The 16,268-nt window shown below is 43.9% G+C and overlaps 1 protein-coding gene across 1 annotated transcript in view; it reads left to right on the forward strand.

Annotated features, from left to right (window-relative positions):
* LOC140126320 (E3 ubiquitin-protein ligase RNF213-like) overlaps nt 1–16,268 on the forward strand; it is a 218,326-nt gene that overhangs the window by 103,016 nt on the left and 99,042 nt on the right. Inside the window, exon 26 of the mRNA XM_072145609.1 lies at nt 6,872–10,417. Within this exon, the coding sequence (XP_072001710.1) occupies nt 6,872–10,417 (3,546 nt within the window). The remainder of the gene's footprint in view (nt 1–6,871; nt 10,418–16,268) is intronic.

Here is a 16,268-nt window from a genome sequence, read left to right on the forward strand (position 1 = left end):
AAAGCCTTGTGTCAGCTGTGTGAGTGTAGACATTTTATGTCTTTATTTGCACATTTATTATAGCTTTATTATTATTTTATTTATTATAGAACCTTTATTATAGACTGATCACTACTCTACCCAGTTCCTGCTCTCTGGACACTATATTCAAACAAGGAAGCTGTTAACTTATAGTTTTCACACAGCACAAACTAAAAACTTCATGTAACTATTTTACTGCTGGTTTTTACTATTTATTACATTACTCTACGTACCCCACATACTCAGTTACTGTTGCAGATTGGACAGTTCCTGTTCCTGCTTTTGCAGAACAAAGATGTTTCTGTCCTTCTTTCTTAAGATCCAGTGTGGTACAGTCTATGCAATGAGTTACACAAAGTTCCTCACAGTTTCGGGTAGAAATATGTGTAATAAAAACTGTTTTAACACTGTTCTATTCAATGGGACTGATGTGATATCTAAATTTAACACAGAAAAAAGTGTATAAGATTATATAGTGGAGCATATGGGAATATATTTTGGTGTTCCTTTAAAATCTTTGTAAGTATTTGTGTATGTGTGGGGATATACATATACAGCTGGTGAAATGGTTGTAAGCTATTTTGCGTGTATTTGTGGGGATATACAGCAGTTGAAATATGTTCTAAACTTGTCAAAATTTTTCCAACCAAATATAGTCCTAAAGGTGCAATTTACAGGGTTTCTCACCAAATCTTGGTAATAACACATCCAATCCTCATTCACTTCCTTTTTTTCACTCCCCACCTTCAAAAATCCATAACTATTTTTTTTCCATCTATTGAGCTGTGTGACTGCATCTAGTGACTGCATCCTTGACTTGCACTGGAAAGCAGGAAAAAAATTCCAAATGCAGTGAAATTGACAAAAAAATAATAAAAATTTGTGCCATTTTTTTGTGGGCTTCATTTTTAAGGCTTTTGTTGGTCACTACAATCATGTAGATAAATTTTTTAAAGACTTTATAAGATCTTAAAAATTTGAAAGCTTTTGTACGAAAAACAAGTTATTAGTTTAACCCTATTCTGATGCCAATAACTTTTTCATATTTCAGTGTACAGACCTGTGTACGGTGTCATTTTTTGTAAGACGAGCTGACATTTTAATTTCTACCATTTCTGATCACTTTTTATTCAAATTTATATAACCGTTTTTATATTTTGATATGTATCGTCGAGTGCCTAAATGCCCACTCTAACGTGTTTATGTATGTTTGTTTTTTTTTAATTTATGCTATACGGATGATTTGATCTTTACTTTTTTATATTTTATTTTTTTTAATTATTAAAAAAAGAACTACCTTCAGTAGTTTAGAAAATCTTCTGTGAGCAATGCCATCAGTATGTTTTAAAACAATAACGTTAGAGGTCTTTAGATAGCTCATTGGTTTTATCCACCGTGAGATTTTTTTTTTTTTTTTTTGCACCTTCGTAATAAGTGTCAAGAATCGGGATGTCTGGATCCAATGGACCACCGCGGGAGGTGGTACTAGCAGAAACCTGGGACCAGAGTCTAAGTGGCACCTGGTCTTCACCAGAGCCCCCTGCAAAGCGGGTTGGACTTGCTGCGGCAGGGTACCACCAGGTCATTCCACAGGTGCAACTAGCTCCTGGTGGCAGCCGAGGTCCAGGTACCTTAACGGAAGGCAGTCTCGTGGTCGGGTCAAGACAGAGGGTCAGGGCCGGCGTCAGAGGTGAAGGGTCAAGTCCAATCCGGGCTCAGCAGCAGGAGGTTCAGGCAGATGGGAATGGTAACACAGGCACATGGGACACAGGAACACAGCAACGCAGGAACACTGCAACATGAAGGAACACTGGTAACACAGGAGCAGGAAGACACTGGAATGCAGAAAGACACAGGAACACACAGGAAGGCAGGAGACACAGGAACGCAGGATAATTGCTAGGGAGCTTTCTCTAAGGCCAGAAGCGGGAAACAAACTGAACTCCGCGATCAGAGACGATGTGTAGAGGAAGACCATGTAGCCGGAAGATATGTTGGAAGAAGAGGCTGGCAAGACGTGGAGCAGAGGGTAGACCTGGAAGAGGGACAAAATGAGACCTCTTCGAAAACCGGTCTGTCACCACCCAGACGACGGTATTGCCCGAGGAGGATGGAAGGTCCGTGACAAAGTCCATAGCCACGTGTGACCCCGGGCGACTGGGTATCATCAATGGAAGCAAGAGACCAGCCGGTTTTAGACGAGAAGGCTTATTACGGGCACAGGAGGTGCAGGATCCCACAAAGTCCCGAACATCCTTGACCAAATCAGGCCACCAGTAGTAGCGGGAAATGAGGGGCCACTGAGCGTTGCACCCCAGGAATGTCCCCACAACAAAATCCTCTTCCGCAGAGCAGGTCGGACATACATCTTGCCAAAGCTGCCGAAGATCCACCGGAGCCGCAGCAACCAACTGTTCTGGAGAGATGATATGCTGAGGCTCTTCTCCAACGACATTTGAGGCACGGAAAAGCGCATCCGCCTTGATATTCTTCTCCGCAGGTCAGAAGTGGATCATGAGGTTGGAGCGGGAGAAGAATAGTGATCAACGGGCTTGCCTGGGATTAAGACGTTGAGCTGTGTGGAGATATGAGAGGTTCTTATGATCTGTGTAAACACAGACTGGATGGCGAGCTCCCTCCAAAAGATATTGCCATTCTTCCAGGGCAAGTTTGATGGCCAAAAGTTCTCTATCCCCAATAGAGTAGTAGTTTTCTGCGGGACAGAACATGCATCCACCTCCAGTATAAAAGGCTTCTCCGCATCTAGAGAGAACTGGAGCCACTGCAAAGGCGGACTTTAACTTTGTGAAGGCTTCCTCAGCCCTCGAAGGCCAGAAGTGTGGATAAGCGCCCTTCTTGGTGAGTGCCACGATAGGAGAGACCAGAAAAGACAAATGTGGGATAAACTGCCGGTAGTAGTTCGCCAAGCCCGGGAACCTCTGAATGACTCGAAGACCTTCTGGACACGGCCATTGCGGAACTGCAGACAGTTTAGAAGGATCCATCTGGAGACCTTTGTCGGAGATTATGTAGTCAAGAAAAGGGAGACTCCATTGGTGAAACAGACACTTCTCAAGCTTGGCATAGAGATGATTAGCCCGTAGGCGGCCAAGAACTTGCCGTACGTGAGACTGGTGGGCCTGGAGGTATGGAGAGAACACCAAGATGTCATCTAGGTAGACCATGACACAAGTATACAACAGATCTCTGAAGATGTCATTGACGAACTCCTGGAAGACAGCTGGAGCATTACACAGTCCAAATGGCATCACAAGGTACTCGAAATGTCCATCTCGGGTGTTAAATGCTGTCTTCCATTCATCTCCCTTGCGTATCCAGATGAGATTGTAGGCCTCATAAAGGTCCAGCTTGGAGAAAATCTTAGAGCCGCACAGGTGGTCAAACAGCTCAGTGATCAATGGCAGAGGGTAGAGGTTTTTAATCGTGATATTGTTAAGTATGCAATAATCAATGCAAGGATGCAAGGAGCCTTCCTTCTTGGTAACAAAGAAGAATCCTGCGCCCACAGGAGAGGAGGACTTCTGTATGAAACCTCTTTACAGGTACTCCTTGATATACACCGACATGGCTGTGTTTTCAGGAACGGAGAGCGGGGGCGACCTCGGGGAGGAGAGGTACCCGGCAACAACTCAATAGGGCAATTGTAGGGACGATGCGGCGGCAACTTTTCTGTCTGCTTCTTGGGGAACACGTCAGAGAAGTCCCGGTAGCACGTTGGTAGACCTTCCAAGGGTTTGGGAGACACGGAGGACACCAATACGGGAACTGGTAGAGGTGCCACCATACAGCGGCACTCTGGACCCCAATGAAGAATCTCCTCTGTCATCCAGTTGAGTACTGGTGCATGGAGCTGCAGCTATGGAAGGCCCAACAGGATGAAGGACATGGACCGAGGTAGCACATAAAAGGACAGTCTCTCCTTGTGCAGCACACCGACCTGCAAGGACAGAGGCTCGGTGTGGTACTGGACCGGTCAGAGAGGATTTGGCCACTTACTGAGGAGATGACCAACGGCTTCTCGTGGCAAACCACTGGGATGTGATGCCGGGAGAACAGAGCGAAGTTCCTTGCACAACCGGAGTCCAAGTCGTCAGGCGTGGAGAAGCTTTGCTTACACCTAGGGACGCTTCTTCCAAGAACCCTAGGTGCTGGCGTTTCCCAGACGTTGGGGACGGAGTGGACAAGTCCCGATTAAGTGCTCTGGACTGGCACAATAAAGGCAGAGGTTTCGCTGATGTCTTCTGATGTGTTCCTGGGAAGAGAGTCTGGCTCTGTCCACCTCCATAGGCTCTTCTGCAGATGGTACTACTGGAGGCTGGAGCGGTCTTTGGAAGGCAGGAGCCAGGCGAGGAAGGCGTCATGGAAGGACTTGGGGTTGCTCAAGGCGTGACTCTTCAGCACGCTCCCTAAACCGCACGTCAATCCAGGTGGCCAGGGTGATTAGACCACTCAGAGTAGATGGCAGATCATGAGCGGCCAGAGCATCCTTTACATGAGAGTAGAGACCCTTTTTTAAAGCTGCAGACAGGGCAGCATCGTTCCAGGAAAGTTCCGAGGCCAGGGTACGGAACAGGACAGCATATTCTCCCATGGAAGAGTTCCCTTGGCGCAGATTCAACAGCGCAGTCTCAGCCGAGGAGGCCCGTGCAGGTCCTTCAAACATGGACCGGGACTCTGCCAGAAATGCAAAGAGGGGTAGCCCAGGCCAGGGATTTCCCGGAGAGGAGACTGATGATGAATGCCACCTTGAGACGAATTGAGACGGCATGAGTTCTATGTGCAGGGAGCACTGGGTTATGAAGCCCCTGCACATCTTGGGATCGCCATCATACTTGCCGGGAATGCATAGACAGCTGTAGACTAGGTTCAGCGGCAGGAAGACAAACCGGGGTAGCGGAAGCCACGGGAGCATAATCAGGAACCTGTTGTTGCTGGGTGGCTAGCAGCTGTTGCAGCATGGCGGTACCACCACGGGAGGTGGTACTAGCCGACACCTGGGAGTGGAGTCTAAGCGGCACCTGGTCTTCACCAGAGCCCTCTGCAAAGCGGGTTGCTGCGGCAGGGTAGCACCAGGTCGTTCCACAGGTGCGACTAGCCTGGGGTGGCAGCCGAGTTTAAGGTACCTTAACGGAAGGCAGTCTCGTGATCGGGTCAAGTCAGAGGTGCATGGTCAAGTCCAATCCGGGGTCAGCAGCAGGAGGTGTGATGGGAGAGGCAGGTTTATATAGCCTTACGGGAAAATGACCAGCGCCAATTAAAGGTGCGCTGGCCCTTTTAACTTTCCTGAAGCCGGTGCGTGCGCACACAGAGCGAGGCCGGTACTCGGGAGCTGGGACAGGTGAGAGGCACTGGACCACCCGTGACAATAAGAAATTTTTTTATAGACAGTAAGTTGACCCTGATATTAAGTTTTCACTAAATGGCAGGATTGCTTTCTAATTACTCAATTCTGCTGGTGTCATGACTTTCTGTGTTTTTTGCACCTCCCTTTATTCATGTGTTCATTGCTTTTCCTTTTTGTCACTTTTCATTATTAAACATCACTTAACTTATGGAAATCTTTGCCTTAATTTCTTGACCAGTGTGGATTGGATAGATTGTCACCAGCATCTGGTAAAAATTTCTTTTACATATTGCTTCTGTATGTGTGTGTGTATATGTGTATGTAGATTTGTATGTGTGTGTACACGCATCCTAAATCTGAGAGAATGAAATATTCTCATTGAATACTTTGTTCTGTAAAAAGTTGAATGTGCTGACAACAAAATCACCAAAAAATCAATGGAAATCAAATTTATTAACCAAAAGATGCCTGGACTTGAAGTTGCCCACAAAATTAAAGTAAAATATCACACTACAGGCTTGTCCAACTTTGATGTTATGTTGGTAAAACAAGACAAAATGAGGCTCAGTATTTTGTGTGGCTTCCAATTGCCTGTATGACCTCCCTACAACGGCTCAGCAACCCACAGAAGTGGCTCAGGTAGTGCTGCTCATCCAGGATGGCACAGCAATGTGAGTTGTGGCAAGAGGGTTTGCTGTGTTTTTCAACAAGAGGCTGGAGGAGCTACCAGGAGACAGGCCAGTACACCAGGAGACATGGAGGCATTTCTTTTGAGGGCTGTACAGCCCATGTACTCGCTAGAGGTAGCCTGACTGTTATTAGGTACCGCAATGAGATCCTCAGATCCCTTGTGAGACCATATGCTGGTGCGGTTGGCCCTGGGTTCCTCCTAATGCAGGGCAATGCTAGAACTCATGTGGCTAGAGTGTGTCAGCAGTTCCTCCAAGATAAAGGCATTGAAGCTATTGACTGGCCTGCTTGTTCTCCAGACCTCAATCTGATTGAGTACATCTGGGACATCGTCTCACTCTACCCACCAATGTCAGGTTGCACCACATACTGTCCAGGACTTGGCAGATGCTTTAGTCCAGGTTTGGGTGGAGATTCCTCAAGAGACCACATGGAGGCCATAATACTGAGCCTCACTTTGTCTTGTTTTAACAACAGGAGATCAAAGTTGGTTAAGCCTGTGGTGTGTTTTTCCACTTTAAATCTGTGGGTGACTCCAATTCCAGACCTTCAGTGGTTATAAATTTTATTTCCATTGATGTTTTTTTAATGATTCTGTTGTCAGCACATTCAACTTTGTGCAGAACAAAATATTCAAGGAGAATATTTCATTAATTCAGATCCAGGATGTGTCATTTGAGTGTTCCCTTTATTTTTTGAGCAGTGTATGTGTATATATATATATAATGAAAATTGACATTTTATAGAAATGTGGTTTTGATGTAATACTTTATTATTTTTCCTCTTTGTTTGCAGGCTCCTCAAGGGGTACAGCACAATTTTATTGACTTCTTTCCCAAAATCTTATGTTGTTCACCCAACGAAGTTCTAACAAAATACACAGAAGATGTGGCAGATGTCAGTGAGGATCCAGGAATGGATGTTGAGGAATTCCGCAGTGAATGTTTCCAGAGACCATACCAATATTTGATTTGTTTTGATATGGAGCAGAATCTAGATACATTTACATACACATATGACAGTGTAGAAGGTGATCCAGCAAAATGTCTGCAGATATTCCTTCTGTATTGTGGAATAATTGATCCTTCTTGGTCAGAACTCAGAAATTTTGCCTGGTTTTTAAATATCCAACTTAAAGATTGTGAATCTTCAGATTTTTGTAAATTTGAGCTAGTTGGAGATCTATTGCCAGGATTTAAACGTTTTGTTGTCGACTTCATGATAACCATGGCAAAAGACTTTGCTACCCCATCTTTAGATATTGCAGATCAAAGTCCTGGAGGGCAAATCCTTAACCGTGATGAATGTAAGGAAAAAGACCTGGCTCCCTTTTTTTTGCGTAAAAGGTGGGAGACTGAACCACATCCCTATATTTTCTTCAATAATGATCATGTCTCCATGACATTTATTGGATTTCACTTACAACCCAATAATGCAGGAGGTGTAGATGCCATCAATCCCAAAGATAATACTGTAATTAAACAGAATGTCATGACCAAGAAACTGTATAATGGTTTGGTGCTTCAAAGAGTCCCATTCAATATTGACTTTGACAACTTGCCCAGAAAGGAGAAAATAAGCAGATTATGCATGGTCCTAGGAATCAACGAACCATTTGATCCCGATGAAATGTATGAGCTCACTACGGACAACATTCTCAAGATTTTGGCCATTAAGATGAGATTCCGATGTGGAATTCCTGTTGTCATCATGGGAGAAACCGGTTGTGGAAAAACATGGTTAATTAAGTTTTTATGCCATTTGTGCAAAGGCTCTGTTGTTGATACTGAAAATATGAAGCTTGTGAAAGTTCATGGAGGTACCACAGCAGAAATGATTTACCAAAAAATATTGGAGGCTCAGGAATTTGCACTTTTAAACAAAGCCAATGAATGTGATACTGTGTTGTTTTTTGATGAAGCTAATACAACTGAAGCCATTAGTAGTATCAAGGAAGCCCTGTGTGATCACACTGTAGATGGAGAACCATTAGAGGAAGATTCTGGATTACACATTATTGCAGCCTGCAACCCATATCGAAAGCACACAGATGAAATGATCAAACGCTTAGAATCTGCTGGTCTTGGTTACAGAGTCTCTGCAGATGAGACCAAACAAAGACTTGGGTCCATCCCGTTAAGGCAGCTTGTTTACCGGGTCCACGCTTTGCCTCCTAGCATGATGCCACTTGTCTGGGACTTTGGACAACTGAATAATGAAACTGAGAAGAAATATATACAACAAATTGTTCAGCGTTTGGCAAAAGAGATTCAGCTTTCCACTAGTGATGTCCAGATGCTAACAGATGTGCTCTCAGCTTCTCAGACCCACATGAGGTTGAAAAATGATGAATGCAGCTTTGTGAGCCTTAGGGATGTTGAACGCTGTATAACGGTCTTCAAGTGGTTTTATAACCATCATGAAAAGCTGTTCAACAATCAGAAAAGCTTACTGAATGATGAGGAAAACACAACTAATATTGAAGATAAAGTACCCTGGTCTTTGGTGCTAGCGGTCGGTGTATGCTATCATGCATCTTTAGAAAGAAAGGATTTGTACAGAAAGGCCATATGTAAACATTTCCCTCAACCATACAAAGACCAAGCTGCTATTTTACATGAAATAAGTGTCATTCAGGATCTCTTTTTATCTGGTGTTCCACTGAGAGACACCATTGCAAGAAACCTTGCCTTAAAGGAAAACTTGTTCATGATGGTCATCTGTACTGAACTTAAAATCCCATTATTTCTTGTTGGAAAACCTGGAAGCTCAAAGTCACTTGCAAAGACTGTTGTAGCAGACGCCATGCAAGGTCAAGCAGCTCATACAGAACTGTACAAGGACCTTAAGCAGATCCACTTGGTATCTTTTCAGTGTAGCCCTCACTCAACTCCGGAAGGCATAATTGGCACATTTAAACAGTGTGCTCGCTTCCAGGAAGGGAAAAACTTGAGTGAGTATGTGTCTGTGGTTGTACTTGATGAGATAGGTCTCGCTGAAGACTCTCCCAAAATGCCTTTAAAAACACTTCACCCCTTGCTGGAGGATGGTTGCATTGACGATGACCCTTTGCCACACAAAAAGGTTGGATTTATCGGCATCTCTAACTGGGCCTTAGACCCTGCAAAAATGAACAGAGGAATCTTTGTATCTCGGGGTGAACCAAATGAACAAGAACTTATTGATACAGCAAAGGGAATCTGTTCATCTGATCAACTTATTTTTAATAAGGTGATAAACCATTTCCAGTACTTTGCAAAAGCCTATCAGCAAGTTTGTGAGAAACAGAGTAAGGAATTTTTCGGTTTACGTGACTTCTACAGTTTGATTAAAATGGTGTTTGCTTTTACCAAACAGTCTCATGGTGTTTTAACAGAACATCAAATTGCCCGAGCTGTCCTCCGGAATTTCAGTGGAAAAGATGATTTAAATGTGTTGGAAATTTTTGTTGAGGATGAACATAAACGTCTAGCAGTCGATACAATAGATTTGGTGATGGAAAATACTAAAAGTGTCAGTGAGGACTCTCGTTACCTTTTAATACTGACCAAAAACTATGCAGCATTACAGATATTACAGCAAGAATTTCTAAAAGAAAATCAACAACATGAAATTATATTTGGATCCAGCTTTCCAAAGGACCAGGAATACACCCAGATTTGCCGAAATATTAACCGCGTTAAAATCTGTATGGAGACTGGCAAGATGGTCATTCTTCTCAATCTCCAAAACTTGTATGAAAGCCTCTATGATGCATTAAACCAATATTATGTCTACCTAGCTGGCCAGAAGTATGTAGACTTGGGCCTTGGTACCCATCGTGTAAAGTGCAGAGTTCATCCAAAATTCAGACTGATCGTCATTGAAGAAAAAGATATTGTGTACAAAGACTTTCCAATCCCACTCATCAACAGACTGGAAAAACATTATCTGGATATAAGCACATTTTTGAAAAGAGAACATATGGGCATTGTTCAAGAACTCGAGAACTGGGTTCAAATTTTTACCAAACCCAATGTTGAGTACCTTATGGTAAAAAATCATGAATACAGTCCTTCAGATGTTTTTATTGGCTACCACTCGGACACATGTGCCTCAGTGGTTCTTCAAGTATTAGAGAACACAAACCAAACACAGTCTGATCCTGAAGACCTGAGAAATGTGAAGGATAAGGCAACAAGTGTATTGCTGAATTGTGCCACACCAGATTCTGTGATAAGATTCCACAGTCAAGAGTTAATTGACGAGTACTTCAAGCTCCAGCATCATGGCTCATTACTGGACTTCCTCTGTTCCCACATAACTGATGGTGGATACGGAAATCACACAATTTTCACAGAGGTAATTGTTATATTTTCTTTAATGTCTTGCATCTTATTTTACCCTTATGCAGAGGCATAGATAACAAATTTACCTAAAATTTCAACTCTGACATATAAGTACTATGACTATCTGCTTTCCAAGACCAGTGACAATTCAGCAAATTTCCTGTATGGGCAGCATTGCTTCAGGAAGGAGACACAGCACAACACATATGCAAGTTCAGTATGTGTTTCTCTTTGTCTACCTGTTTGTCTCCTTTGAGACTCATTTCTTATTTTGGACTTGGCAAAGTTCTACTTCTCTTATTCTACATTTCAGCTACAGCACAGTACTACTACTGGGCATGACACAGAAATACTACTCCTATATATTCATACAAGGCTACATCACAACCCTACTACTCTGATCCTATATACAAGGCTATAGCACAGCATTGATTCTTTTATCCTACATACCAAGCTACTACACAGTACTACTACTACTATTCTACCCCATCTGGTCATAGCACATCACTAATATTCCTCTCCTACATCATCTGAGCACTGCACAAAACCACTGTCTTATCCGACATACCACACTATAGCACATTACTACCTCTTCGATATTATTTGGGCCGACACAGTACTATTATTCCAATCCTACATCATCTTGGCATAGCACATCGTTACTACTCACATCTCCGCCTATCCTACATACCAGGCTATAGCACAGTACTACTTCTCCATCCCTACATGCCAGGCTATAACACAGTATTACTACTTCTATCCAGCATTATCTAGGCATAATGCAGCACTAATTCTCCTCTCCTATGTTCTATGGGCAAAGTACAACTCTTTCTATGATACATACCACATATAGCACTGTATTACTACTCCTATCCTATATTTTTTAGACATAGCACAGTAATACCATTCCTCCCCTACATTATCTGACACAGCACTACTAATCATGTGACTACTAGTCCTATCTTACATACCAGTATATAGCCTAGTACTAGCAAGTCTGTAGCACAGTACCACTCTTTCTACCATACATATTGTATATTGTATTAAGCAATCCAGGAGTTGTAGACAAAGAGATAATATACAATACACAGAGATATAGGAGGTGATCAAGTGTCATGGGAGACAAGAATACAGAGCATGTATGGGGGTTGGGCTAGTGTGGGGGGCTACCCACGTCTTTTGTCCCGGTGGTCAATGTTCTGTTGTGCAGTTCAGTTGTTTTGGGGATAAAAGAGTTATGGATAGAGCACAGTACTGCTTCTCATATATTGTTTATTTGGAGACTGCACAGTACAACTACTTCTATCCTATAGTTTTGGACATATCACAGTACTAATACTCCTGTCTTGTTTGTATGGGTAGAGCACAATACTACCACTCTTATCATATATTTGGACATAACACAGTACTACTATTCCTATCATATACATATGGACACCGCACTTCTCCTATCCTTTGGAAATAGGACATAGAACAGTACAACTGCTCCTATTCTGTATAAATTGGCACAGCACAGTACTACTACTCCTATCCTTTATACAAATATGTTGGTACTCCTTATTTAATGAAAGAATGGTCACAGAAATAAGTTGAATCTGACAAAAGTAAAAATAAATTTGAATTTGAGTATTAATAAAAAAATAAACAAATGAAATGCATACATTGCTGTTCAACCATGCTTCAATGGATTTTTTAAAATAATAAAACTCCTTAAAAAACTTGGAGAAAAGGGACATGTTAAATCAAGGTGTATCCACTAAATAGCATATTGTATACAATATTGTAATCAGTTGGTGGGCCTGTATATAGGGCTTCAGTCACTTTCTGTGCATTTTGGTGACAAGGTGTGGACCTGAGGGAAAGAGGTGTCTTAGTAGCTTCAAAAAATGATAGACAAGCATGTTAAAGCTAAAGGTTATAAGACCTTCTCCAAACAGCCTGATGGTCCTGTTGCACATATTCGGAAATTATAGATTTACGGGACTGTAGCAAACCTCCTTGGACGTGGTTGAAGGAGGAAAATCCATGATGGCAGATCAAATAGACGTATAATGCGAATGGTTACAAAAGAGCACAGAAAAAGTTCTAAAGAGATTAAAGGTAAACCTTGAACTCAAGGAACATTAGGGGATTCTAGAGAGAAATGTGCTGCCCAGTGTCAGAAAGCTTGGTCTCCATCGCAGGTCATGGGTCTTGGACTATTCTGAAGTGGCCTTCAATGAGCCCTAAATCCTCTTAAGCATCCTAAGAAGAAGCTGAAACATGTCTTTTGGAAAAGGCCCCCTTCAAACCCCCAGACATCCGGAGCAGTTTGCTCATGAGAAATGACCTAATATACCTGTTGTGTTATAGCATGGTTGAAAAGCAATGTCTGCCTTTCAATTGTTCATTTTCATATTTAAATTTTTACGTTTGTCAGATTTAAGTTATTTCTGTGGCCATTGTGAAACCAACAATTTCGTCCATGTGTGTATATGAGCACAGTACTACTTGTCTATTGTGCATATATAGGCGCATCACAGTACCACTACACTTACCCTATATGTATAGGCACAGAGCAGTATTACCACTCCTATCCTATACACATCGAAAATAGCATCGTATTTATGCTCTTATCCTGTATTTTTTTTAAAAGTATTTATTTTTGCAGTTTTTGAATTTTTATACAAACATAATAAACAAAACCAGAAATCAAGATTGTCTGTCACATATTTCCTTCCCCCCAATACAGGATTATTATACAACAGCCATGGTAACAGTCAGGTTCTTACTGCGTTTCAAAACTACCTGAGGGATATTACATAGTAGATAACAGCAGGATACTGCAGCCAGACATCTTGATACAACACAAATAACTATTGACACAGGGACAATCAGTCACACACACACACACACACCAGCACGCTCAGTCTCCTTCATCATGGAGAGGAATATAAATCACATGTGATTATAAGGCTGTATGGGGAGTCGCGCACCATCTGGACCAGATGCGGTCAAACTTCTGGGGACACTTCCTGTTGGTATACAGGGACCGGTAGTGGGGAATGACACTATTAATGAGTAGTATCCATCTTTTTAATGGAGGGGGCTCCTGGTCCTTCCAGGTCATCACCACCACTTTTCGGGCGTAGTATAGGACAAACCTAAAGAAAATTTTGTCATAGTGGCCATTGACAACTTCATTTATGATGCCGAGGAGACACACAGAGGGAGATAGTAAGCGTGGGAAATCAAAGTGTAAATTAAGGAACTCCAGCACTTCGGACCAGAAGACATGGACCCTAGGGCAGGACCAGACACAATGCAGGAAGGATCCGACTTCAGCCTGACAGCGAAAGCAAAGATCATTAGGCATTGCTCCCATGCGAAATAGTCTAGCAGGGGTGAAGTATACTCTATGGAGGAATTTAGATTGGATCAGGAAGTCCCTCGCACTCACTACAGATGTGAAGTAGGACAGTTCGACCTCCCTCCAGTCATCATCTGACAGGTCAGGGATATCCTGTCTCCAGCGTTCACAGGCTCTATCAAACGGTCTGGACTTTTGCTCTTGTAGGAGAGCATAGCACTGAGTGAGTGGCTTAGGGAGGTCTGGGGTACTCATCAGAGTCTCTAGTTTGGAGAATTTCACTGTCAGGCTGAAGGAGCCGAATTGGGCTTTGAATGCGTGTCGCAGTTGCGTGTAATGGAAGCTGGCCGTATTGGGTACAGTATGTCTCTCCCTTATCTCGTTAAAGCTGAGTAACTCTGCTTCCGGGGATAAGAGCTGGCCTACAAATTTCACCCCTGCTGCCCCCCACATTGTCCAGCCTGGGAGGGAGAGGAAGTGAGAGAGCCACGGATTGAGCCACAATGGAGTCCTAGGCGAGAGAGGGGGAGAGCTGCTCGGTTCTACCAGGGATTGCGCCCTACGCCAGCACACCGCTACCGTACGTAGGGGAAGTGGGGTAACAGATGGGGACCTGTATCTGTACAGCAGGTTTGTAAGGGCCTCATAGGAACCCACCAGGGCACCAGCCAATGCAGTAGCTGCATTACCCATGTCTATATCTATCCACCACTGGGCATATACTAGCTGGGAAGCCAGGTAATAAAGATACAGATCCGGGGCAGCCAGTCCACCCCTAGACTTGGGAGCCTGAAGCAGCGCTAGACTGAATCGCGGGGCACTACTCTGCCAGTAGAAGGACCTGAGAATGCCGTCCAAGCGTTTAAACAGACTCTTAGGAAGTAGTATAGGGCAGGCATGGAAAAGGTATAGAAATTTTGGGAGAAAAATCATTTTAAATATATTAATACGCCCGTACAAAGACAAGGGGAGAGTGGACCAGGCTTTTAGGCGCGATTCCGTTGCAGCTATCAGGGGTGTAATGTTTAACTCCGTAAATGCCTGGACCTTGCGTGACACCTGGACTCCCAGATATTTAAAGGTGGACACCACCCGGACTGGGACGGGGAGGGAGTGTACCCCTACCTCAGATAAGGGAAATAGGGCCGATTTGTCCCAGTTAACCCGAAGGCCTGAGAACCCCCCATAACGTTCTATCAGGGCCAGAAGGGATTCCAGAGAGGGGCCCACATCCCCAAGGTATACAAGTGTATCATCGGCATAGAGAGATACCTTTTCAATAATAGTACCTCTAGTTATGCCCTTAATGCCCTCAGAGTGGCGGATCGCCACAGCAAGGGGCTCAATGGCGAGTGCGAAGAGGAGGGGAGATAGTGGGCAACCCTGTCTAGTGCCCCTGGCCATAGGGAGAGTAGGTGAGATGTTAAGGTTGGTCCGCACCCTAGCCTTGGGATCGTTATACAGTAGCTTAACCAATGCTGTAAATCGAGGGCCAAAACCCATTCTAGGCAAAAGGGTCCACAAATAGGGCCACTCCACAGAATCAAACGCCTTACAATTGTCTAAGGATAATATAAACCCAGGGTCTGGAGACCGCTCTGCCTCTGCAATGTTCAGGTGTAGTCTTTGTATATTTATGTCAGTTCCCCTCCCAGGCATAAAGCCTGTCTGGTCCGGGTGAACCAATGATAGTATTACTTTGTTAAGCCTTGTTGCCAGAATTTTTGCTAGTATTTTAACATCTGAATTTAGGAGGGAAATTGGGCGGTATGAGTCAGGAAGCAGGGGATCCTTGCCAGGCTTAGGAAGAACTACAATAAGGGCCTCTCGCATGGAGTCGGGGAGGGAACCACTATCAAGCGCATCGGAGTATAGGCTGAGGAGAAGGGGGACCAGAGTCTCACAGTTATCCCTATACCACTCACCTCCCAGCCCATCAAGTCCAGGTGTCTTACCGGGGGGCAACGATTGGATGGCCAGTTCCACCTCCTCTGCCGAGAGCGGAGCATCAAGCTCCGATGACTGTGCCTGTGTGAGCCTCCAAAGTGGAAGACTGTCAAGGAATCCGGAGATCTCGACGGAAGAGGCGGACAATCTGGAGCTGTAAAGAGAAGAATAGTATTCATGAAATACCATGTTAATGGCCCGGGGTTCTGTGATCAATGCTCCGTTACCATCAACAATAGAGGGAACGGAAGCACAGGGGCGTTCAGCCCGCGATAAATACGCAAGCAGCTTCCCGTTTTTATCTCCAAATTCAAAGATGGACGCTTCCCTGGCTAGCAGGCGTTTGCTGGTGCGCTCCTTCACTACAGCTAGATGGTTCCTCTGCGCCTGAGCCCAAGTCTTTTTATTCCCCGGAGTAGGTTTCTCTAGATAATCCTTTTCTGCAGTCACCAGTACAGCCGTCAGCCTTTCCTCCTGGGCATTCAAGGACTTCCTATGGCCAGCTACCCCCGACATGAATGCCCCCCGTACCGAGGACTTGTACGAGTCCCAGACTAGAAGGGGATCA

The sequence above is a fragment of the Engystomops pustulosus genome, chromosome 4 (genome assembly GCF_040894005.1).
Source record: "Engystomops pustulosus chromosome 4, aEngPut4.maternal, whole genome shotgun sequence".
NCBI classification, from domain to species: Eukaryota; Metazoa; Chordata; class Amphibia; order Anura; family Leptodactylidae; genus Engystomops; species Engystomops pustulosus.